This window comes from Sinohyriopsis cumingii, chromosome 1 (assembly GCF_028554795.1).
Source record: "Sinohyriopsis cumingii isolate HCF-2022 chromosome 1, ASM2855479v2, whole genome shotgun sequence".
Taxonomy (NCBI): Eukaryota; Metazoa; Mollusca; class Bivalvia; order Unionida; family Unionidae; genus Sinohyriopsis; species Sinohyriopsis cumingii.
Genome location: NC_142961.1, coordinates 75,167,564 through 75,195,455, shown reverse-complemented (window position 1 = coordinate 75,195,455; position 27,892 = coordinate 75,167,564). Strand labels below are relative to the sequence as shown.

Genomic DNA, 27,892 nt, shown 5'->3' with positions numbered 1-27,892 from the left:
ATTTTGTTGGTCATAAATGGAAATGGTGCACATCTGACATCCATTATGGTCACCATGGCAGCCATCTTCAAAATCTTATCTCTACTGGTCATACATTGGTGGTCATATCAGCATGGGGTTTTCACTAAAAGATTTACAACATATAGTTGGTCCTAAATAAAAATTGTGTCAATCTGATATTCAGTTTAGCAGTGATTAACTTTAAAATCTTGTTATCACAACTTTTCTTGAAGAGAAAGTCAAATTGACTTGGGGCTTTTACCAAAAGACTTCTTATGATGTTGTTTATGGGTTTAATGCCATTTCTCAGCACAAGTTAGGCAATACATGGCAGCCAGTATGACTGGTGGAGGAAGAACCCAGGAAAACCACAATAAGAACCACTTACCCATGGGAAGTTACTAACAGGCTTCTCCACATACTGACATGTCCATTTGTTCTTTAATGAAATGGCATCGATCTGACATATATTACTGTCATTACATAGTGGTAATATTGAAAATCTAATCCCTGCTTCTCCTGAATGGATGTTTGTATCAACATAAGGTTTTCACTGAAGACTTCTTATGTTGTGAAGTTGGTCCTAAATGAAAATGGTACCAATCTGACATCCATTAAGGCTTGCCACATCATGTCATCTTGAGAATTTTGTTATTGTTTTTGCTACTTCTTCTGAACAGAAAGTCACATTGACATGGTGTTTTAGTCAAATATCTTATGATGTCTGCTTGTTTCTAGATGAAAATTAGTGCAGATCTGATGTCCAATATTGCCACCACAGTGGCCAGCTTGAAAATGTCATCATTACCTTTTCTGTATGAGCAGTCATATTAGAAAGGGATTTTCTCTAAACTGTGGCAATCTTGAAAATTTTGTTTTTGCTACTTCTTTTAAGTGGAAAGTCATTTTAACATGGGTGGCAGGCGGCGGGCTTTCAACAGAAGAGTTCTTATCTAGTTGGTCCTAAATGAAAATGACTAACCCTCAATATGACCACAGTGGTGGCTACCTTAGAAATATTGTTATCTCTACCAGGGACATCCATATAATTATTTTCTGATATGGTGGATGGGGTAAACATGTAGTGGTTAGCTATTAAGTTTCACAGATGTAAGCCAAAACATGTTTAGAGATAAAATTTGGGCTATATCAAAATGTTTTCACCAATACAATTCTTATGATACCTAGTTCAGCCTAAATAAAATAGTGCCAGCTGTACATCCAATATGTCAGCTAGGACAGCTGTCTTGAAAATCTCAACGTCATTACTGAATGAATGATCATTAATGATCTGGGATTTTTACCAAAAGACTTTTAATTAGACTATAAAGTGTTTAAGTCATGATTTCTCTAATTTTGGAATGAAATCCTCTTATTTATCTACTTTGACAACAATGCATTGATCCTCACACAAAATTTGAAGCTGTGCAGTGCTGTTGATAATTAATTTCTATTCCATTTTGTAGCTGCATTCATTAGAGAGATTACATTGATTTATTGACATATATGATTGATGTATGTATTATTGTATTGTTCATCAACAAGTATTTTTCACATTCATACATGAATTGTATTCTACAAGAATAATCGTACTGGATCAAAACAAAATTCTAAACGTTTTTCTTCATTTAATGTGTGCAACACTTAATTGATAATCGATGTCTCAAATGGATGAAATCTCAGGACGGTTGAACAATTCTAGTAATACAAATATTACCTGCTCTTCTGTACTTTTGCATCATTTTTACAGTTTGACTTTTCAATGCCAGATATTTTATATTTTATATATGTTTATGTGTTCACAGATGCCTGTGCACATGTTCCAGGCTTGATAATTTCATTTATTGTCAAGTTGATTTTTCACATCATGTTGTATATACTATATATATTGTACATAACAGCTAGAAGGCCTCAAGGTAGATTACTTCTGTAGTTAACTGAATTACCTTCTCTAAATAAAGTATTTATTATTATTATCAGTACATATATTATTAATTTAACTTTTCTGCATTAGCTATGAAATGTCTAATCTGAAATGGACTGTATTGTATCTGAGAGCATGGCATTATGTGATACAGGTCTGACTTTGTAATATTTAGAATAAATTTCAAAACATTCACTATACAGTGTAGGAACTTTGTTCCCACATGGAACTGGTAGCAAAAAATGAATACAGTTTTACATTTTTGCATACCTCTGCAGCTGAAAATTGCTTCCATAAAATGGACAGCTCCCCAGCTGGCCTGAGCAGGGCATCAAACCCATAATCCTTGGATGAGCATATTGCTTTATCTCCAACATTTCCCTAAATGTTATGTCCCATTTGATATGCATGCCATAAGGCAGAGTATATCATGTTACTAACATATATTTTCCAGTTATCTCCCTTGTGCCCCATTCCAGTTATCTCCCTTATGCCCTTTCTGGCTCAACAATTTAAAAATTCAACCATTAATTTAGATAACCTAATTCAAATCCCTATTAAATCATCAACCTTTGTGTCAACTATCCAAGAGATACCTCTGTGTATTGCATTATTCAATGCCCAGTCAGTAGGACCACTGGAAAAGAGCACAGAAATAGTTAATTTTATCAACGGCCAGAATATCGATGTCTTTTTCCTGGCAGAAACATGGCTAAAGACATCAGGCGATGAGCCCCCAAGTGCACGGATCTAACACCCACTGGTTACAGCATCAAGTCATTCACGCTCACATTGGAGCTAAAGATCAGTCCATTTTTTCCACCTATACCACCCTCCTCCTAGTAGAAAAAACAAGCTGACTGAATCTCTCTTTTTGGAGCAGTTTCCAAATCTCCTGGAGTATGGAAATTTGATAGGTGGCAACCTGATTATTCTTGGAGATTTCAACTTTCACTTTGTCCTGGAAACCCAAACACATAAAAACTCATAGATTCTTTTAATGTTTTCAACCTCAAACAGTCAGTTAACCCACCCACCCATAAACATGGTCACATTTTAGACTGGATTCTTCATAGACCTGATGATAACATTCTACGGTCCTCCCTGGTATCCCACAAACTTGCATCAGATCACCTCTGCATTATATGCCATCTCGACGTATCAGTCCTTAACCCTCCACCTTTATCTGCTACTAAGAGAAACTTCTGTATGATAAATAGAACCAAACAATGCATGACATCCAAGCAAACCTAACAACTTGTTTACCTCCTACAGCAGAACAACTCGATAACTGCCTGTGTTTATTGCTCGACAAACATGCCCCAGCTACCAAGTGCAGAGTATCAATTCATAAGTGTTCTCCATGGTATAGCAGTGTTAGGGACCAGCTTCGCACTGCTAAAAGAGACCGCCGTAAAGCTGAGAGGCTTTGGCTTTCCACCAGACTCACTATTCATAAGCAAATCTATGAATCCACTAAGAAGAATGTCACAAATATAGTCCTTGCAGCGAAATCAGCTCACTACACTACTAAGATCATGGAAAGTTCCAGCTGCAGAGAGCTCTTTGAGATGACTAACAAGCTAATGTCAAGAAACAAATGTACACCACTTCCAACTATCTTCTCTCCAGTTGACCTTCCGGACATGTTTGCAAATTTCTTCCGTGACAAAGTACAAACTATTAGAAATAAGCTTGACAACACAATTTCAATTGACTCATTGTCACCATACAGTTGGGATACAGAATTTCAGCGGCAACCATTAGCAGCATTTGAACCTGTCTCTATGGATTTAGTACATACAGTTGTCATGAAGAGTGCACCAAAGTCATGTGAACTTGATCCAGTTCCAACATGACTGCTGCTTGAGTGCTTAGATCCAGTATTGCCTTCACTAACTGATGTTATTAATACCTCTCTCTCATCCAGGGAATTCCCATCATTTTTCAAAACTGCCATTGTAAAAGCCTCTGCTGAAGAAACCAACACTAGACCATAATGATTTAAAGAACTACCGCCCAGATTCTAATCTCCCATTCATATAAAAAATCTTAGAAAAGTTTGTTCTATCCCAGCTTGTATCTCATCTAAATTCAAACAGTCTTTTTAGCAATGGACAATCTGCATATCACCCTTGCCACAGTACTGAAACCACTCTTCTAAAAGTAGTTAATGACATTCTCTCTGCTTTGGATAGCGGAAGGATTACAGTCCTCACCCTCCTTGATTTGTCTACAGCATTTGACACAACAGACCATGATATATTACTTCACCTTCTCCAGCATGTATTTGGCATTCATGATACAGCCTTACTGTGGTGCAAGTCCTACTTGGTCAACAGGACACAAATTGTGTCTGCAAATGGAATACACTCCAGCCCAGTTAATCTATGTTGTGGTGTTCAACAGGGTCTGTTCTTGGACCTGTTATCTTCATTCTATACATTTAGCTGCTTTCAAGTGTCATAGATCATCATCCAGTGTCTCACTAATTGTATGCTGATGATACCCAAATATACAAATTTAGTCACCCAACTGAAGTTGATGCTACCATCCAAGGTGTAGAGAGGTGCATTTCTGATGTGAAATCATGGATGACATGTAACAAGCTACAGAAGAATAATGATAAAACTGAGGCCATTCTGATCACAACACAAAGACTTTCTCATTCACATCCTTTACCTCAAACAATCAATATCAGTAACACCAACATTAAATTCACACAGTCGGTACGAAACCTAGGTGTCACTCTGGACAGTACTCTCACGTTGCACCAACATGTCATGAACATATGCAAGGCTGCATATCTTGAGCTGAGACGCATCAGCTCCATTCACAAATATCTTTCAGTTGATGTCACTAAAACACTTGTATGTTCATTATTACGTTCAAAACTGGACTATTGTAACTCAATTGTGTCTGGTTCATCTCAATATCTACTTCAGAAACTTCAAAAAGTTAAAAATACAGCTGCTCGGATCATACCTAGAGTACCACGATCAGAGCACACCTCCCCGCTACTCTCTACCCTGCACTGGCTATCCATTCCATCAAAATCAAACACAAAATGTGTTCTCTGTGCTATGTTTAACTGACGGACTCCAGTGTAACATACCTATCAGACCTCACCCATGTGTACACACCAGGAAGGCACTTACGCTCCCCTTCTGACAATCATATACTAATTATTCCCACTATAAAAATGAAGTCATATGGACAGTGTTCTTTTGCATACCAGAGCCCAGCAACGTGGAATGAATTGCCCACTGAACTTAGACACAAAGGCACACTGATTCCATTCAAGAGTGCTCTTAAAACTCACTTATTTCAACTGCAAGAACAAACTTAAAGACCTAATAACATTTCCTACCTTAAACATTTTCAGCATGTTTTTTATGTTTTCTAATTTCATGGTGTTTGTTTTTTGTAATCATATCATTATGTTTTTTATGTTATAGGTGTTGTCTAATGTTGTAAAGTGCTTAGAGCTTCTAAAGATTAGGCACTATACAAAGTCCTCATTATTATTATTATTATTATTATTATTATATTTTCTGTCAATCCATCTGTGTTGTTGTCAGTTTTGTTTCTGTGCAGTAACTTAAGTTGCCCAACAACTACAGTTACCAAATTTTGTGGATGGCTAGTACTTGGAGTATGAAAGAATCATTTAACAAAAGGTTAAGGGTCACTGATTTATGCACAATAACTCCAGTTACATACCATGTACAGTTACCAAACTTTGTGGATGGCTTGCAATTAGAGTAAGGAAGAACCCAATTGATTTAAGGGTGAGAGTCAAAGTTAATGACTGATAGAAGAAATATGGTTTCTGCAGAATTACTTGAGATTTCCACCATCTGTAATTAACAAACATTGTGGATGGCTTGCAGTTGGAGTTAGGAAGCACCCTATCCATTTCCAGCTTTGAAAATCAAAGGTCATGGTCACTATGACTAATAAAAGAAAAATGGTTTCTGCACGATAACATAAAATTAAATGCTACAGCACATACCTGGACCAAATCAGTTATAGTACTTCCTCAGTACAATGCTATCTCGTGGATCTGTAGGGTATGATGAAGTATGTATATGATAAATTATAACTCTTTCCATAGGAACCATATACTGCCTTATCATGAGACCATCTTATAATTGAAGTATAAGATTAATATAGGCACCACTTAATTCAATCTGATCCATGACCATAAATGCCTTATAACAACAATTGGCATTATAATAAAGGGTCTCATATTGTTCATAGTGAGGGAGAGCTATACTACTCTTATAAACCTTGGCATTGAAACTTTGTGGTTCTGAAAGAATCTGTTCCAAAATATCTTCTTTGTTTCTCACAATTTACACTGCCATTTCAAGTCTCATGGAACCACATGTTGTTGAAATCAACTTTGTCTATAAATTTGTATCAAAATTCATTTTTGTGAGCTTGTTAAAGAATTCACCCCATATTCAGTTTATCCTTGTTTATTTCATGTTATTTATATCTTATATCATGGTGTATTATTTTTACCAGTAAATGAAGCAGCTTTTGAATAACATGTTGCAGAACCCCTCATTGACATTAAACTTGTTCTCGAGGCCCAGTTCTCAAAAGATCAAACTGCAAAATATTCTTCATATGAAATGTCAGTAAAGGTTTTAACCAAACCAAAGCACAGTCTTTGGCATAATTCTTGAGCTTTTCTTTATGAGAAATTCATTTACCTGTACTGTGTCTCTCATTACGGTTGATGTCCAACTTGATGAACATGACCAGGGATTAAAATAAGTTGACTCAAAACAAGCTCTTAACAAAATAATGAGGGGTTAATTTAAAGCTGAATAATCTTAAAAGAGAGTATAGTATTAGCACACCCTCTCATTTGTTTGTACCCTCCTTACTGATTTAAAAACAAAAAGCATCAAGGATATAAAAAATGCACAGAACTTAGTCATTTCATTCATTGATTTATAATTTCTAACTGACCACTCCGGTGGCCTAGTGGTTAGAGTGTCTGCCTTCGAAGCGGGAGGTCGTGGCTTCGAACCCCTGCCGAGTCATACCAGAGACTTACAAAAATGGTACTAACAGCTGCCTCGCTTGGCGCTCAGCATTAAGAGTTAGTGTTAGGACTGTTCGTCCTGGTGTCAGGATAATGTGACTGGGTGGGACATCATGCTACATGTCTGCGGCATAATGCCCCAGTGCTAGACATCACTGTAAACTGCCACACTGCAGAAAAAGTAGTGATATGACTGATTTTTTTTTAAAGCTACATTAAAAATCTTGATCACACACACACACACATAATTTCTAACCTGATTGGTGCCAAGGGGTCCCTAACAATGTTGAATGATTGATGTAAAATTGGTAGGGGGTTACAAAGAAACAGGATGGCGTAAGATTGAAGCTGCTACTTCAGAGTAACAAATATTGTGAATAATCAAATTATGAATGTTTGTCAGTAATTCCAAACCTGTAACATGTTTTCTGAGTCCTGTATATGATTGAGTCAATGATCTGTAAAGGCGAATATTTGTATATTCAGATTTGTAAGATTAAATATCAGAGTCTATTCTGGGATGCGTGATACATGAGTGGCGTTTATATCTAAAAAGTTGTGCCTAAAGGTCAACCAGTGTGTAAATTGCATGTTATATTTTCTAATCCTTCATCATGATATCAGACCTGTTTCCCAAAAAATATAGCCCTTTCTTTTTAGATAAAGGAGGAGGGGGGGGTCCTTGAAATTTTAATTTCTGGAATAGACTGAAGTATACTAGTGTTTGTAATTATCATTCCCAATAATGCTATACTACTGATATGAAAAAACTATATGAAACTGTGTTTCCTTTAAGGATTTTGTATGAGCTTAAACAAGGAATTAGTACTGGATCATAAGTTACTGAATTTTAATATGGCTAAACAAGATTAAGCAGCAACAAATTTTCCCAGACTGATTGTAACATGTGACATGAATGCTTATGTGAAACATAATCCATCCGGTTATGAAAATCATGGAAAAATTTCATCATTTTCATGAATTACTATGCTGATAAATGCTAAGATTATATAGATTATTTTAACCTGTAATGTTTTGTTAATTCTTTTCACCAAATATAGAAAGTTCATACATATTTGGTTCTCTGTATAAACTGAATTACTTTGTCCACCTGAGCCTTGTCCATAAGATATAATTAATTCTTTATTTCTAGATTAGCTTTTTGAGAATCTTTAAAAGAAAACAAGATTTATGGTTGATGGTACAAGTTTGTCAACCCATAAAAAATAGAACAATTAAAGGCCACATGAGCAGAAGTTGACATAGGTTTAGAAGGTATTATAATGATGGTTTTAGAGGTTGACATTTGTGTATGTGTGTTATTTTCAACTCATTTTGAGGGGAATTGTGTTTGTTTTGGAATTATTATAAGTGCTATCTAACATCACTTAAATAGTTAATGATGTAACAGATTCAGGAAGAAATAATTGTAAACACAGAGTTACATCAGAGAAATCCACAAGAATACAATCTGGCTTTAGTATAAGTTATCATTTATATACATAATGCTTCTGTTTTTCATTTTCAGGTGACATCATAATGTTTGAACAAATAATACAAGGGAGATAACTCTGTTGACCCTGGCTACCATCATGGCCCAGAAATATTTAATGGCTATGAACTATGTGGATATGCATGCTAATAATGTCTTGAAAAAACATGCAAAGGTAAGCTTTTTTTCTTAAGTTACATTACAGATGTCTTAATAAAAGCATGCAAAGGTAAGCTATTTTTGGTTAAGTTACATTACAAATGTCTTAATGAAAACTTGCAAAGGTAAGCTTTTTTGTTAAGTTACATTACAAATGTCTTAATAAACAGCATGCAAAGGTAAGCTTTTTTCTGTTGATTTACATTGCAGAGTATTTTTTTAAAAAACTATTTACCAGCAGAAAAGTTTGTGATTAATTTAGATAATTGTTAGATCTGATTTTAGAAATATAAAAAAATGGTCCAGAATAGATCAAAACAATCAAGGAAAGATTTAAAGAAGCTTCAAGACAATTTTTAGTGCTCAATAATTTAAAAATGTATGAATTTGTGATTTTTTCATCTTCTATATATCTATAAAGTTTAACATCCCTCATTACAACTAATTACATGTACAGAGTGAAATTGATATACTTCAAATTGAGTAATGAACATATATTTATAGGTAGAAATAATTTTTGGTAGGTCAGTTTCAGTTTGAAAGAAAATGAAATATTAAATCCTTTTTTAAAAAAAAAAATATTTCCCACATGGCTTTTTATTGCTCGAAGAGCCAAATTTTAAAAGTTCCCTTGTCCATTTAATTTTCATATTCCAAGTCCATATTTTTATTAGCTTTGCTTCCAATAAAGAAGTGGAGTGAATCATTGGCCATTGAGAGTGCCATCATTTTTTTTTGTTGTTGTAATTTTTGTTTTTATATGGAAGATATTGCCTAAGAAAGTGTTTAAAATGATAGAAGATATTGCAGGTTTTTATCAATATGTAGATGATCCTACTTAAGTATTCAACATGCTGTTGAAAATGGCATGCTGTTAACATCAATTTACAACAACAATCAGTGCATTTGTAACACTGAAGCTTAATGAGTCTAGACTAAAAATGTATTGATTTCTGATCAACTTGAACATTGAAGCAGGCACTTCACTAGCTACAGCTGGTGTGAAAATGTTATCAGACTGTAAAGACTGGCCCACCATCCTGGAAGACTTGATCTACTATATTTATCTAAGGTTGTTGGCATTTGAAGTCACCAAGTGTCACATAATTGTATCCTGAAAAATACTGACAAGTTTGTTTTAGTTTACCAGATGTTAAATTACTCTTTATAGAAAATTTACTTCTCTTCTCATTTTCATTACGTGCATCTTTTTTTCAGTGTGATATTAACCTCAGCTGAAGTATTATTCCTGTTCAGAATTGGCTCTCTTCAGTTATTGGCATTTTTTATTATGTTTTTTCATAACATTAATTTTTAAGGTTATCCCACCACCACCATGGGTATATTTATTATCATTGAGAATTTTTCATTTGTTTCTCGAGTTCAGGTATTTAGATATCCCTATCCCTGCTGAATTGTTATGTAGCTTCATCTTGATTCTGTTTTGTTTATTTTAGAACAGTGCAAATCATCAGAATTCATATTTCAAAGTTTTGCTAATTTCGTTCCAAAGGAGGTTGCGTACCAGTTGTTACTATAATATCAGTAGTACATATCCTGTTGCTGTTGTATAGCTGGCTCTTTTCCAGATGAAAAATACCTTGACCTTATGATGAGATTATTCATTCTCCCATAGAGTGAACCAGATGATTCTGGAATACCAAAACTCCCCTGGTCCAACCCACAGATAATTAGGTCATGCACATTGTCCTTCATTCTTTTCAGGTTGCTGTTGTTGTTGTTGTTGTAGGGTTTAATGCCATTTTTCAGCACACGATAGGCTATACATGGCAGCCAGTATTAATGGTGGAGGAAGAACCCGGGAAAACCCCGAAAAGAACCACCGACCCACGAGAAGCTACTGGCAAGCTTTCTCACATACCAAGACTTGAACCCACACAGACAGAGCTGAGATGGTAGTGATCCATAACGGAGAGCGCTTTAGACCACTCAGCCACTCGGGGCCCCCTTTTCAGGTTGGAGGCTGCTGTTTAAATTTACATTGTAATGAAATTGCCTTTGCTTTGTCTTTAACATTATGATTGAGTTTCTCGTTCTGTTATGTTTATTGTGTGGAAATTACCCATGATCAAGAATTTTCTCTGTTCAGGTAAAGCATTTTTTTCTGGTTACATTTGGTATGATCTTGCATTTTGGTTCTTATGCCACAAGAGTTGTTAGTATAACTATCATTGTTGAGAATTTATTTCTAGTTCAGGCAAGTATTTTGTAAACATCACTATCCTTGCCTAATTTGATTTGCAGACTTGTATTCATTCTGTTTATTGTTTTTTTGCAGTAATGAATCATCATATCTCACAATCATATCTCACATTTTCTTTTGGCCACTCCAGTGGCCTAAGTGGTTAGAGCAGCCACCTTGGATGAAGGAGGTATTAAGTTCAAACCCTGGCCAAGTTATACCAAAGACTTATAAAAAGTGGTACTTACAGCTCTCTCACTTGGTGCTCAGCATTAAGAGATTAGTGTTAGGACTGGTAGGTCTGGTGTCAGGATAATATGACTGGGTGGGACATGATGCTACATGTCTGTAGCATGATGCCCAAGTGCTAGACATACTTTAAATGACTAAAATTGCTAAAGTTACCTTAAAAATCCAAATCACACACACACACACATGTTCTTTTAATGTGACTCGTGCTATTTTTATTTTGGAAAAGCAGGTTGCACACCAGCTTTTCCCTTTGTATTGCATGTTTATCTATTGAACTCCAGTTTATTCTTAGAATTAGTACTGGATAATATTCCTTCTTATTAGCATTCACACTAACTGGTTAATTTAGTCATCCCCAGCTTTCAGCTATGTTTAGTTGATGTCAATTTTTTAATTTTTATAATTCAGTACTCAGCTTAGCATTGCTTACTTTTTTGCATTGGTTACATTGGTGATTGTTTTAATTCTGAGACAACATCTAGGAAAGGTGCGTTCTTGCTATTATCTTTTTAGGATAGATTTGGTCTTATGAATGCTTTTTTTCAAACATGCAGTGAAACCCCGGAAAACTGAAAACCTTTGGGGATGAATTCTTTTGTTTTGAGAAGTTTTGGTTTATTGAGGTTTTTCCAGACATGAAGAAAAATTTAATTCTAAGTGCTTGTGGTGAGGGAAATGGGCTGGTGGGGAAAAATTACATTCTGTCACATGAATAAATACAGTTGTCACAGAAATACCATCCTTGTCACAAGGGGTATGTGCAGAATTAAATACTTGTATAACTTTACTACAAGTTCATTGGAATTATGAATGATACTCCACAATGTATAAGTACTTCATATTATTCATACTGTTCACAGTTCAAGAGCCTGACTTGAAGATGTCTGTTTTTTTTCTGGTTGGTTTTAATGATTTGGTGTTTTTGTGTTGCAGCCAAATAATGCTCATCTTTAGCAACCACAAAGATTTTGTAATCTTGTCATAAGATCTAAAACTTCATTGAGTGACTCTGACATTTAGAATACTGCTTTGTCTCTTTCTGTAAATCATCAAAAGCAAGGCCACATGCCTGGTTACTAAAGCCCAGATATTTAATTTTTAAGAAAACAAACAAGCAAACAATCTTCTTTTGATCATGTATACCAATGAATAGCATCAAACACAATGAGATAATATGCAAATAAACAGTCTTTCTAATATGGATTTCCTACAAATATTTGATTAGGAATAATTTACCTTAAAAGCTGGCTCTTTTGCATGGTGCAAAGACTTTATTTGCCTGATCTATTCTGGCACATGTTGCAAGTATTGTTTTAGCGTCTTGTGCCCTTGGGGCATTTTCTAGGACTTGGTCTAACGGATCAGCCCACTACAGTACTTGAGAACCATAATTATCCTGTTTCAGCATGTCTGGAATATAGCAAAAAAAAATATATTTCCTAGTTTGAATTTAGTTTTGACTGTATGCAGAACACTGATGTATGTTTAAAGGAAGGAGGAAAGTTCCATCCTTGTCTTCATCAGAAGTTTCAGGGTTTTCCTTCTCTGAGTCCCTCAGGTCTCAGAGTAGGGTTACCAAAGTCTGTTTGTAGAGTCTTTGGGTTAGTGGTCCCCCTCCCAAGGGAGGTAATAAACAGATGGAGAGTGAGTAGCACCCTCCTGTTTGGAAGGAGTAGCACCCTCCCCATTCCATGAAGGCAGAGAACAAGCTGAGCTCTCCCAAGAGGGAGGGGCATCACACTTTCTTTTTTACTAGGACAGAGTGAGTTATGTTCTCCTGTCAGGAGAAGTAGAAACCTCTTACATCCAGAATGGCAGAGAGTCATGCCCTCCCCCACTCCCATGAGGGAGGAGCAGCACCCTTTACTTGCCAAAAGCTCAGTCAGTGCAGGCTAAAAATGAGTCAGCACCCTTTCAGTCCCTGTTGGCGACAGGATCAAGCCACCTGCTATGGGTAAAGCTTCAATCTAAGTCACTCAGATCTGGGAAAGGGTCTACCTACAGATTAGAGTCACCTGACCAGTTAGTCATCAGTCACTGGAGACACTACAGTATGAGTATAAGCATCATATCAAGCCCACCCCTACCCCTTCTCTCCAGACTGTAGTTCCATTGCTCTGGGGATTGGGAATCAGCATTTAGTCACCAGACTATGGAAGGGGATTGGATCGGCATCCCAGCCTTTATGATAACCCATCTGAATCCCTTGGATGTCTGGCCTTCCCCTGCAGAAATGTGATTGGCCCTTTTTGCAGCATGGAACTATGGACTTTTGTGCATTGGCCACATAGTAGTGAGGTTTATGCTGTAGGTCATTGACCTATGTCTTCCTATTACAATCTTTGGCCAGAAAAAGAGAGCAGGCTGGGCCTTCTTCCCCCAAATACATAGGTGTCAACCCCTTGAGATGAAAACCTGCATGCCAGACCAATAAAAACCTTACAAAGACTAAAAAAAAAAAACTTACACAAAAAAGATGTATTCGTACATTGTATAAGATCAGCAATTTTAAAACAGCAAATGCTATACACAAAGTATTTTTACAAATAAATCCTTAATTATTTACATTTCTGAAACTTTATTTCATTCTTTTTACTTATAACACTATTATCTTCTTGCTTTGGCTATGCAAAGAAGCTTTTGGTGGATGCACCCTTCTTCATTTCAAAATTTCTTTCATGTAGTTTTGTCCTGAAGTGTTCCTCCAGATCATATATGCTTGACACCACCACTTTAATGTCTTTACTGCATATTTTTACAAAAAGCATGTGAAGATCCTAACTTGGATACATCTACAATGCCAGGGAAGAATTTAATCCAATCAGATTGAAACTTGCCACAACCTAGGTCAGTGTCTTCAAGCCTGCGTTTCTTTGAGTTAGGCTCAGCCATTTGATGGATGGAATATTTTAACTAGATGAGAGAAATAAAAAATAAAAATTTAAAACTTTAGATTTGACATATGATATAGGAAGATCTCCTGATTACAAATGTGTTACGAATTTATATTTTTCCCCCTCAACCCCAAGATATTATGCCAGGAACTCTATGTAAATTGAAATCTAGAAATAAACAAATTGACATAGTAGCAGTCCAGAAGTTTATACCTTGTTAGCTGTTGATCATTTCTATTAAAATTGCATATCTGGTGTTTGAAAAGTTATGAATTTGCTATATGGTGTGCCGATTTTGGTCACAAACTTGATATAGATTGGCAGTGTAACATATTTTCGAGCCAACAAGAAAGATGTCACTCTGTATCTGTACTACATCCATTGTTATGGCAATGTATTTTCCTGTTTGCATTACATATCTGACAAACTTAACTCAAAACTATAACAGCACAATAAAATGCCAGTTCTAAAATCAGTAGAGTATTTATTTTTAATTAGTATATTGTTAAAATTTTAATAAATCGACTTTATTTCCACACAGAATAGTATGCTGAATTAAGGTTACAACATGACTGCCACACTATGTAAATTATGAAAATTGATGCAAACTTTATGCATTTAATACTAATAAGTATACCTAATAAAATAATGTGTGTGTGTGTGTGATTTGGATTTTTAATGTAGCTTTAACAATTTTTTCAGTCATATCACTATGATGTCTGCAGTGTGACAGTTCATAGTGATGTCTTGCACTGGGGCATCATGCTGCAGACATTTAGCATGATGTCCCCACCCAGTCACATTATCCTGACACCAGGCCGACCAGTCCTAACACTAACCTCTTAATGCTGAGCGCCAAGCAAGGCAGCTGTTAGTACCATTTTTGTAAGTCTTTGGTATGACTTGAGAGGGGATCAAACCCACAACCTCCTGCATCCAAGGCAGATGCTCTAACCACTAGGCCACCAGAGTGGTCAATGAAACAATAATGTATACAATAAGAAAACATACTTACTACACAGGTAGTTAGTCAATATTAGAAATCTGAGTGAGCATCAAATTTTGGAGCGATAAATGACAAGATCTTCACACACAGGAGTTGAACCATGAATAAAACTCATTTTATTATCAAAGGAAAAGTGCCGTTTTGAGTATGATTGGATTGGTTGTTTTGGGCCACCCTAGTCTCACTGTATTCTTGCTCCAAAAAAAAATTATGCCCAGAGTACCAGATGCACACAAAACAAAAAAGGTTTTGTAGAAAAAAAACTTACAAAATGGTTGTATGGCTGTACACTGATGAAAAAGAAAAAAAACATACAAATTACGGGTAAACCATACAAGTTGACACCTTTGCAAATGCTCCAGGAGAGTAGAGAGTCGCTCTCACCACCTGCTGATCATGCTACTAGGGACAGTCCATTAGATGCATATCAGGAGTTATGGGTCCAGATCCCTCTTATCGCCAAGTCCCCCCTGCTACAGACAGACATTGGGTTAAATAGTACTGCTTCCAAGGTGCGAGAGTAGGATGAAGACATTCTCTCTGTCCTCATTGATTTTCACAAGTTTGATACAGAAGAGGCCAGTGTGGCACCCCCTTCTCTTGGGTGTCCTGCCTCCTCCTATCAATTGATAAAGGTGGAAGAGGAGGAAGAGATCTGGTCTTTCAACAAAGCAGTAAATGAGGTGTAAATCTTTTCCCTAGTCACACTTGTTCCAAGCCTTCAGTTTCTGGTGACAGCAGAGTTTTTCTTCCAGCTTGGAGAAACTTTCTGGGCCTAACTCTTGGCCATATCTTTGGTTGCTTCATCACTTGCTTACAATTAGGAAGTTTTCAACATGGTTTAACAAGGGTATAGATTTTGCTAGATTACATAAGGGTTGGCTTATTCCCCCACCCACCCACCCCACACATTGACATCCTTGGTCTCTGCATCTATGCATCTAGCCATAAGATGCATACCCCTTCCTGGCCCATTAAACCTCCCACTTTGGATGCCATTTTCATGGGAATCCAGGCTCACCTCCCAGTTAAAACACTTATTACAACTATAATAATGGTCTTAAACTAAGTACATGTATTAGAAAAGAGCTTAAAAAACCCAATAAGTTTTCTAAAATTCAACAAATAAGTTTTCCCATAGAAAACAAGTGAAAATTTAAAAGAATCTACAGTAATGCAAATAAAATGACAAAAACATTCCAAAAAGTTGTATCGCCAGCCCTAATGCATAAATCCATAAATTAAATTCCAGTGGTGTTCAAATTAAGTTTCAAGGCTGAAGGTGTTGATGTGCCTATAGTGGTTTGTGACATGGTGATGTGACAATAGTCTTTTAATGAATCAGAGTCATATAATCCAAGATGTCTATGTCTGAATTGACTATAATTCCAAGTTAATTGTCTCTGTCCAAGAATATTATTGAGCCCTTTGTACTTCTGTAGAATAATAATTTGAATAAATAATTCTTGCACAAATTAAATACTGAACACAACAGTAAGACTGATTCTTCCTAAAGATATTGAAGCAAGAATGAATAATTTTTAGACAAACAAAAATATAAAGCCCTCTACTTGATGTAGGTCATAATTAGCATTTTCTGGAAATACTCTGACTTAATGGAATTTTCCATTTTAGAACAATCTATTACTAAAATTATAATATAGAATGTGGTAAACATGATGTGATGTGATGTGATTTTGATTTTTAACGTAGCTTTAACAATTTTTCAGTCATTTCACTACGATGTCTGCAATATTGCAGTTTATAGTGATGTCTAGCACTGGGGCATCATGCCGCAGACATGTAGCATGACGTCCCACCCAGTCGCATTATCCTGACACCAGGCTGACCAGTCCTAACACTAACCTCTTAATGCTGAATGCCAAGCAAGGCAGCTGTTAGTACCATTTTTGTAAGTCTCTGGTATGACTCAGCCGGGGATCAAACCTACGACATCCTGCATCCAAGGCGGACGCTCTAGCCACTAGGCCACCAGAGCAGTTAGAATGTGGTAAACATCAGGTGGCCTAAGTATTTTTATAAGGGAGTTCCTTTAACCATGACCAGACCCAAATAAACATGTTTACTCCCAATATTTAACCCACACTCAAGAGAAAATATTAGCTACCCGGTATGTATAATTTGTTTACCAAAATAGAAACATCATTAGTGTCTCTAGTCAGGAACACTGAACTTGATTTTGGACAAGATCAAGTACAAAATACAGTTATCCATATGATGAATTTAAAAAAACAACCAAACAATACAAATTAAATATACATAACACAATGGAAACTTTAGAATTAAAAAAATTAGATCACTAGTAATTGTAGCCTTGCTTGATGGCCAATTTCAGCAGCCTGGTTCTGCCAGCTGAAGGAGCAGTCTGTGTTGAAATTGTATGTCATCATTTGTTGTAAGCAGTGGCAAAAATATTTAGACATGCATTTTCTGTCCTTATCAGCAGAGCTTCTCCACTTCTGCAAGGATGCTGCTCTGGAGACATCCAAGGTCTAACTAAAGCACAGTAAGAACCATGTGAGGCTGATTCCCTGGAGGCAGATAATCTTTTTGGATTGCTCATCCCTTTTGTGGCTTTTCAGGATCTCAGAGACCTGCACAGCTCACCAACAAAGTTCTTTAAAGCCATGCAGCCCCAGTCATAGCAGTACATGTAACTCAATTTCAATGCTCCCCACAGCACTGTAGCCATAGAAGGGTACACTGCATGTTTGCAGGCTCTTCCCCTTTTCCTGACAACATTTTCCTGACGACATGGGTGGACAGCCCTAGAGACTCATTCCCTCTCCTGCAGAACATGCTTCTTCCATTGGTTCCAGGTTCCAGGCAACACCTCTTTTCAGAGGCTTGGTCTGGATTACAGTTGATGTCTGCATCCTTTCTAACTTAATAGGCGGATACTGATCTCAGTTTTAGGATCTCTCCTTTAGTAAGTTTCCCCATGTTGTTTGACTAATTGAATCTATTATGATTAAATGAAGAGTTGCACTCCCATCAGAAGAGTACAGCAGAGAGGTTATTCAGTATTCTCCCTGTGCAACTTCCTGCTGGAGGAACTCTTCACAAACAGATCATGACCTTGTTGGAGGCACTGAAAGCCAAGACCAAGTTGTCAGCTCATTGATTTCTTAATCTTCTAGGGACCTTGAACTCAGTAGCAGACTGGTTCCCTGGACAGACTGCATTTGTGCCCTTGCCAGTTTCTCCCACTGGCAAACTGGAAATCACATAGGGACACTCTGATTGCTCAGATATATCTAGGTCTAGCTTACTGCCATCATCTGATTTGGTGGAAAAATTGAGACTGGTTTCAGGACAGAGTATCCATGCATAACCCAAGATCTCACTCCTGTGTGTTGCAGACACGTCATGTTCTGGGTGGGGCAATCATTTGGAAGTGGAAGGACTGATTCTTCATGGTTTGTGGTCCCTGAAAGTACTTACCCTCCACATCAAAAATTTGGATATGAGGGTAGTGTTATTAGCTCTTCAGGAGTACATTAATTTAAAAAAAGAAGTTGCTGTGTGATGGTTTCTTCTGACAAGACCTTATAGTGTACGTTTGGTGACAAGGTGGAGGACATGCCCCTTCTATTCCCATGGAGGTATGGAATCTGCTTCACTGGCAGCCTCCCCAAGTTTGCCATATTCCTGGCAAAAAGAATATTTGGGCATACAGTCAGTCTCTGCAAGATAGTCCTCATGGAAAGGTCTGAGCACCTGTCCATAGCAGATTCATTGTTAAGACTTTGGGGGAGACCTTTAGTAGACTTAGTTGCAATAAGGCTAAACAACAAGCTTCCCTTTTCTGTTTCTCCAGTCCTTGACCAGAAGGCTTAGGCAGTAGATGCTTTCAGCCTGAAGTGTCAGCTTACACCTTCCTACCCTTCAGGATTATTCCATAAGTATTTGAAAAAAGTTTCATTTTTAATATCCGTCATTACATGTGATCAGTAGAGGCTGGGAGGAAGATGTGTCAAGGGTGGTCCTGTTTAAATAGACAGTGACATTGTTTTAATCTTTAAGATAATATTTGTTCTTAGAATCTGCAACATCTGTCAGTGCAGAAAAAAAAGGAAAAAGATTTTTGACAGCAGACCAATTGATTTGTTTGACCGGAATGCCATACGCCATACTTTTATTGCTATTTAAACTGATATGGCAAAGGACCCCTTACTGAGATATGAAAGTTGACAGGTTTACTATTGACCTGACTAAGGGGATATTCAAGAACCAATATATGACTGCCAATACTGTTATAGATTAACATTATGAGAGCTTAGCTATGATAAGAGATTTATCAAAAACAGCATTGAAAGGATTTAAAACAGTGGAAGTTTATGTAGTGCAGAAAAGTTATATTGTGAAGAAAAATACCTAATTTAATTGCTCATTTACTGCACAAATACTTTTAAAAAAACAGGCACAATGTAACATTTTTTAAAAATTGTTAGTGTTGTTTCATTATGTTTAGTTGAGTAAATCACGTATTTTAAAACTTTGTCATGTAAAGTAACAAAATAATTGTAATAACAGACAGAGGAAGTTTCAAACATTTGATGCACAAATCAGGTTGAGAGAAACAAGTTTCTTATTCTTATTCAGCTCCAAAATAGATTTTTCTTGGGGTTTGTTTGGTATTTTGGGGGATTTTTCTTGGGGTTTGTTTGTTATTTTGGGGGATTTTTCTGTGTTCTTGTTGCTTTGAGGGCTAAAAATATCAGAATCAGATGGTAGCAAAGCAGGCTTCTAAGAATAGGAACAGTTAGCCTAGCTTAAATTCAGTGGCCCTGAGAAGACGATGTAAGATTCAGCTCCTGTGTTAAACCTATGGAAAAAGCATGATATTAAATATTTAATTCCTTTACATTTCTGAATGCTCATTATCGAAGCATTTATTGGCTCTACGTGTTTGAAATGTGAACACATTCCACAGCAAAGAGTCTGGTGCTAATTTCAGTAATGAGTTTTCCAAACTCAGGTCTGTAAAAGACTGAAATTCTATCAATAAAACATTGTCTCTGTTGTTTCAATTACAACTAGGATAAGCTATCAAAAGATTACATGTACATAGTCTGTCACACACACACACACACACACACATTCTTGTATTTGGTGGATATAGAGGAATTTGTTCTGGTGATGTTAGAGTGAAAAGATATACTGTTTGAGGCAGTAAATTAATGGCACATGGTGATGTATCGAGGAGGGAACTGTATTGTCAGTTCTAAGGAGTATGAAATTTAGAAATGCAAGCAAGGACACACACGTTTACACAAATATTCTGTATAATCCATACAAACTAAGGACTCACACTATTTGACAAAATCACAGAGACTGTGGACTTTGGTACATTACGACCAATGAGGACATGCTTGCATATCTAATCCAGTCTTAGCAATCAATACAGCCACTCAGATTGCCTAGTGGTTAGAGCATCTACCTCGGATGTGGGAGTTTGTGGGTTCAAACCAAGGCTGAGTCATAACAAAGGCATAAAAATGGTACTAACAGCTGCCTCGCTAGGCACTCAACATTAAGATGTTAGTGTTAGGACTAGTTGGTCTGGTGTCAGAATAATGTGGCTGCGTGGAACATCATGCTACAAGTCTGTGACTTCATGCCCCATGCAGTGCTTAGCAACACTATAAACTGCCACACTGTAGACATTGTAGTGATATGACTCAAAGAGTGTTAAAGCTACGTTAAAATCAAATCCAAATCACATACTAGTATTAAGTAACTGTAACCTTCATAAGTGTTTCGTCTACAACTGTTCTTTAGGGCAATTACGTTAATATTGGAATATATATATTGTGTTGTTATTGACTGAATGATGAATTTATTGATTGACTGATTGTCCTGCAATTAGACTTTAGTATGACATAACATGCTTCAGACTAATCCACCACTTTGAAGATCATACTGTAATAAATTTGGAGTATGCACATTTGGTTGTAGAGCCCCGTTTTAAGGAATTCTTAGATTTCAGTGATTACTTGTTCGATTATTGGAACTTGGTGCAATGGAAATACTCCTTAGCCCGAAATAATTAGCCAGTTAGTAGGAGCAGACTTCATGGAGTGAAGTGTTAGCGAGTTTCCATGATGCCATGGTTGACTTTTAGTGAATTCAGGTCAAAACCGCTTGAGTGTCCCTGGAGAAATATAGTCCCTATTAAAAGCTAATGGTGTACATTGGTGGTGAATGAACAAGAATATACTTTAATGGTAGAACACTATCTTGGTTTAACTTCCAAATCACTTAGTTTACACATTTGCTAATTCAAGGTACCACATAAAGTTGTTTTGTATCGCTGACTAGAAGTTTTAAACAGTTTTTTTCCTCCAAATCGCCTTCTGTATAAAACACACTGAAAAAAGACTAAATGAGTAAGAATACACCTTTCCCTCGATGACTTGTGCCCTGATAACTCGTGAACCTGTTCATAACACGGGGTCAGGCATGGATCCCATTTTATAGGCTAGATAATACCCCAAAAATTGATCCCTATTTGTTGAACTTGAAGAAAATTGCGATCAAAATTGGTAACAGAAATTTTGATGTATCGTTTGTTTTATCATTGAAAACGGTAGATAGGACCTGGAAATTTTAATCAACACTATGAATTATCAAATTTAAAAATAGGTCATTCAATTATTTTACATTTTCTTTCCAAATGACATTCCTAGTACACCACAATTAACAATATGTAAGGAAATTTCGATCAATGGAAATGTCACTTATCCCGAGTGGAGGAAGTACTTTAATAAATAAATACAAATTAAATAATTTTTTATCAATTAAAATTGTGTTCTAGTTCTATCTTTTAGTTCCTTTTAAGTGTAATCATCGTAAATGCAATGTGTCCTCTTGTAATTAAATGTAAATAGCATCAGTCTGCCATAACAGCTATGTCGCGAGCCTTTCTCTGAAAGCTTAATTAAGTGCCGACCATGTTTTGATAACTGACTGGTGGAAGAATTTGTTGTATTGTTGCACTGAATTAAAAGTTGGCCTTCTTTGTATTATCACATTAATTTTGTATTTTGAATCAAATAAAGGAGGTGGAATAAAAGAAAAGTTAAAAAAGGCACGAAAATCCTACAGACTTAAAATCTAGTGGGCCCCGGTCATATATTGGGTAAACTCACTTCATTTGATCAATCAAACACTTATAAATGTTGTTGTGTATGTAAACTACCTTAAATTAACTGACTCTTTCATAACTGTGATTAAAGATAACATGGCAGCCAAGCGAAAGGAATACTTCGTAAAATAAAGAGCTTGGGCAAGCAAGTTTCAGAGAATTCTTGAACTGGCACTCAAAGATATATACTCAAGGATGATAAGAAGTTTCATTATTACGTCCAATGAAATCATGACATCAATATTGTACTAATTGAACAATACAAAAATTGAGTTTCGATGTGGAGAATTTTCTCATGAAATAAATGTTGTGTGTTTTTGTAAAAAAGGAATCTTGTTTGGTGGTGTTAGTCTAGTTCCCTGCTCTGTGGATACTTGATTTGGCAGGATGCTATTAAACACCATTACGGGAACCAGACTCATCAAGAAAACAAAAAGCATTGACGTAATACACAGATTTTTCATGTACACGTGATGGTTGTTGAAACCAGTTGGAACAATCTTTCATATGTTGGACATTTTTAAAATAAATGTTATTTAAACAGAATAATGAACAACTTCATTAGAAAAAGCGTATTATTAAAAATTGTTATCAGTGTGATTGTAAAATGAGGAATCAGTCATTAAACAGCTCAGTTCCCTTACACCGTTACCCCCCCATGGTTTTCTCAATGTCAAAGTGATTTTTTGCAATTTTTGGAGGTCCCTCGGTAACTCACGCCTCGCTTATAGTGCGGTGTATGTTTGTGGACAACGTTGTCATGAGATATCGAGGGACAGGTGTATTACAGTCTAATGCAGCTCGAAATAAATGTTTGTTTAAGAAATTTTAATACAAGTTGGTTCAGTAGAACATCCTGAGCATTTTGGCTATTGTTAAAAACCTCTTTAAATTTGGGAAAATAATATAGATTAATGCCTTCTATTTTACATTTTGTGTGTTGTTTTAATAAGACTTCATTTACAACAGAATTATCAATACAAATATAATATGTTAAGGAAAGTCATCAAATCACCAACTGAAGCAGTTTATGATTGCTTGCATGTGTAGTCTTCAGGTTTTAAGAGCACAATAATGAAAAAAATATTGCTGTAATTAAATGTTTCATTTTGGGACTGATCATCTTGATGATAAATGTTTGATCTCTCTATAATATATTTATCTTTCTATATATTTACTGAAGTTCTGTGCATGTAACTTCCAAATTTGGTTAGTGATAATTTGATCTCACCTGAATGGGATTTTTCACTTGATTCATATCTGTTCTCTCCAGTAATGTTTGAATACTAAGTAGGCAAATAATGCAATAGGGGTGGATATAGCTCATTTAATAATCGTAAAATAAATTTTGCGTATCAAGAATGTCCTTTCAATATCTTCATGTGTGTAAAATGTCACCGCAGACAGGTCATTTTAACTTTACAGATGGGTCAGATAATTAGGCAATTTCAGTACAGCTCTGCAGTGAATTCATGCATATTTCCACTAGCATTTTGATGTACCTCTTTCGTACATGTTGTAGATTTATTTGTCTGTATTGGACATGTATGGTATGAATGTATCCTGAGTTTCCCAACACTATTGTCTCACATGCAGGAAATATTAATAAAAAATACCAGGGACTGTTATATACACCAGCTTGTCTACTTATAGTTTAGCTAAGTAGTTGTTATCTGAGGATTGGATCTAAATGGAGATAATATGTTTTTGCAATGTGTAATTTGATAGCAGTGATCTCTCTACAAGTTTTCCACAGGGCAATCAAGGACATGGTGTCCTCTGTACATTGGTGCATAATCTCATGAATGTCCTCGGTTTACACCAAATACAAATGCATGCACACACACACACACACACACACACACACACACTTCATGCAAATATCATACATATTTCTATATATTTTCACAGTGTAGGACTGCAGAGATCTGATTTTAATCAGAGACATCTCTCTCAGGGCCCATGTAAATCCATTTCTAATTCACTGCAGAACAGAACACTAACATAAAGTAGCATGCTTACAGTGGTTCCCAACCCTTGGTCTTAACCCTGATCAGGGTCAAGAGGATGTTCTGGAGGGTCCAGGATTTCTTTTTTTCTTTTTTTTTCTTATTATTATTATTGTCATCCAAGTTAATGATATCATGACCACTAGGTGCTGTTTTATGTACAGCTATAAATGTGGAAATGGAATAATATTAATAATGATTTTATTTAAAGAAGAAGCTCATTTGGCCAACTGAATAATTTTCTATGAGGCCTTTTGCAATGACATTTGTACAAATATACATATTTATATAATGCACAATTTTCACATGATGAGGCAGCTGCTGGTACTATTTTTGTAAGTGTTTTATATGACTTGGCCGGAATTTGAACCTGCGACCTTCCTTATCTGAGGCAGATGCTCTAACCACTTAGGCTTCTGGAGCATGTACTGAAGTAAACAAAATCATACAAATGATTGTTTCTGTAGATATTGACTAAGAAGCTTTCTGAAAGCTAGGCATAAGTCATCTGACTTTATATAAAGTGGTGTGGAATTCCATACTTTGGCAAATGGCATTACTGCTTTCTGTTCATCTCACCTTGTTAGACAAATAGACAATCTGTCATGCCTTTGTTTAGTTCTACAGTTACATGTCAGTCAGTTTCTCTTTTATTTTTGATGGTGGCATCATACAGTTTTGTTGGTGTATGCCCCTAGGTAATCAGAACACCAAAAGGAAGTCTGAGTTTTATAGTTTGAATCAAAGTGTTGTATTTATGACAAGTTGGTTTGTCTGCACAGCTATAAGCTACAGGGTCATTCAGTTTTATATTGGGATATTAATATTGTTTTTTAATACAACTTTCCCATCAAAAGTTGATCACGTTTAACTAGAGGTGTACTGTATTTCTGGTAGACATGTGTACCATGGTATTTTTTCTCATGGTAAGTACTGTGGTACTTTTCTCTGAAATTTTACTTTGGTAGTTTTCATCATTAAGGAATGTAAGGAAATTCCCAAGTAGTTTTGTTATGACTTCAATGATATTAACAGTGTTTTCATTATTCATGTCAAAATAGTTCAAGAAATATCTATCTTTTATCAAACTGTTTTATCTGTCCTAAATTAATGGTGAATATTACAAATATAATTATATTTATGATCCTTTAAAAACAAAAATCCAACTTTTGGAAAAATTTCAGATTAAACAAAACAAAAGGAAATAACCTGTTGTGTTTTAGTTATTTACTAGCATCTGTGAATGTGTTAAGTGCAGGTATTCCTTTAGCACATTATTGGAGCCAAATCCTAGGATTTTCAGGAGCACACTTGTTTTCTGTCTGAATGCAATTTCTCAAGTGCAATAAATATTTTTTCATTTGTTGAGTAAGTGTATTTTACATTTGCTTGCCCTTTCTGGTAAATAAGTATGCATTAACACTTCCTATTTGTATCAATAGGCTCACTAATGTCAGCACTTTGCCTTTCATGGTTATGTCTGTAGTGTAAGCTTAATCATCCCACTTGACTTGCAGTGTTTAGATTGTAACTTATAGTACAATTAACATATACATAGCAAATTCATCTTCTGTAACGTAATGACCATTTAATTTTCAGGGTAAGGACTGTGATTTTCCTTTGAGTTGAAAAGATAATATCTCATGATGATTAATATTTTTCCAAATAAAAATCATATCTACAATCATATGGTATTATTTTGCTATAAGTCAGAGCATTATATTGTATCCAGCTATTTACAGACTTAAATTAAACAAAAAAGTATCAGGACCTTGTTCCAGAACATTGAATATAATTGTGGTGTATAATGTATACTGTGCACCCACAGACATCTTTACTCATGGTATGGGGGTGGGGGTGCCCATCTAATATGGTATGTATTTTGGTAATTCAGAAATATTGTGGTATATCGTGATACAGAATTTTTCTTGGTACCCAGCTGTACATTAAGCAGTTAAACTTTGGATGGTATGTATGTATTGTACAATTGCAAAAGAATATTTATTTTCAATTAACCTATTTCTAGATTGATATTGATTCACTACTTTTTTAAGCATCAAGTGATGATGAGGAAGCACCAAATTGAACCACATTTCCATGTGACTGTACTGTCACACTGAAACTCAGATTTGTTAAATTCTGTTCATGTATATCCCCCCCCCCCCCCGAAAGAACACTCTCACAAAAGATTGTTGGTTTACAAAGATTTTTTTCTCCATGGGCAATGAAAACAGGATGTCTGTGAAATAATAATTCTTACTGACATAAGGTATTAATTCTGTCACTTGTTATCTAAAGTCTTCATATTTTTATCTGACATAAAGCATTTCTTGCGCAATAGATGATCCTGTCAGATTGATGATACAAATCAGGTACACTGTATTTGCATATGACAGCAGAATAATTTAAAACTTAACCAGACATACAAATGAACATACAATTTTGATACTAATATGTCCATTTCTGATTCATGATAGTACTTAAAATTAAAGTATACAATAATCCCTCATCATCAGTGTTTTTACAGAATTCATTAGTGATACCAAATTGCGTATAAAGTCCACACTGATATCAACTAGTGTTGATAAAGTGGTTGTATTGAGCACCATGTCTTGACAATATTAACATTGAAAATCACAATGTACTTAAAATATCTTTCATGTATTCTGACATCATTATAGTGTTTAGTTAAAAAATATAGTAGTGCCTATGATATCAACATAGACTGTGATGCCAGTGCAAACAGTTTCAAAATAAAATGCCTTTAAGGGTACCGTATATACATGCTTATAAATCAAGTCAAGCTGCCAACAGTGAAGATCCTGATCTGCCACAGCATAATGCACCTGCAGATTAGGGTCTGAGTTGTTTGTTCTACTGATTACCCCTATCAGACTGCACAGACTTGGATCTTCTTGAGCATTATGCAACAGCAGATCTGGATCTGTGCAGTTAGCAGTTGGATTATAATTATAAGCAAGTACAGACAGCAGCTTTTTGTATTATAGGTCAGAAAAATATTTTTCTTTAGTAAAAAGATATTTAACATATTTGTGTCTTTCAGTATGAGATGATTCCAAGGTTAAATAAATGAATTAACAGGCTGAATAACAGTGAATTTGCAGTACAAAAGCAGCAGCCTTTCATTGGAATATTTTGAAATTATTAATATTATGTACCTGCCAACCTGTCATGTAGATAGTATGGGGGAGGGTGGGGGTTGAGTTTTAAAAAGTGGATTTTATGATCCCAGGTATATATGAGAATAAGTTATGGGGTGATACATATTTTGTTTAAAAATGGCTGGAAATTCAAATTGGAATAAAACTAATAAAATACTTTGTTTTTTAAAGCATTTATTACACTTACAAATAAAATTAGCTGTTAGACTTAGGAGTTTACTTGTATCATCACCAAACACACTTCCTGTTACAATTAGTTGGATGATGGCATGTATATTGGTATTTAGACTTTAAGACCATGCCAGAATTTTATTTAACCCTAACTGCATCCAGAGATAAATATTACAGAAAGTGTTATGCAAATGTGAGCATAAGTTGAGTGTTTATGCTCAGTTTTGTGGAGTTGAGTGTTTGTGCTTAGTTTTGTGACTACATTATATAGAGGCTGACCTGAGTCCAGGTTCTTCACAGTATGGTATTCACTATACATATACTTTAGTAACAAAAAGGGCAGAGACAATTTTTAACAAATCCTGGG

At 35.7% G+C, this 27,892-nt stretch overlaps 1 protein-coding gene across 2 annotated transcripts in view; it reads left to right on the top strand.

Moving 5' to 3' along the window:
• The window catches only part of LOC149807136 (uncharacterized), a 126,328-nt gene that overhangs the window by 15,654 nt on the left and 82,782 nt on the right, over positions 1-27,892 (top strand). For both annotated transcript variants that reach the window (XM_089962570.1, XM_089962561.1), the window contains exon 2: positions 8,515-8,653. In XM_089962570.1, the coding sequence (XP_089818696.1) occupies positions 8,579-8,653 (75 nt within the window). In that variant the 5' untranslated portion in view covers positions 8,515-8,578. The remainder of the gene's footprint in view (positions 1-8,514; positions 8,654-27,892) is intronic.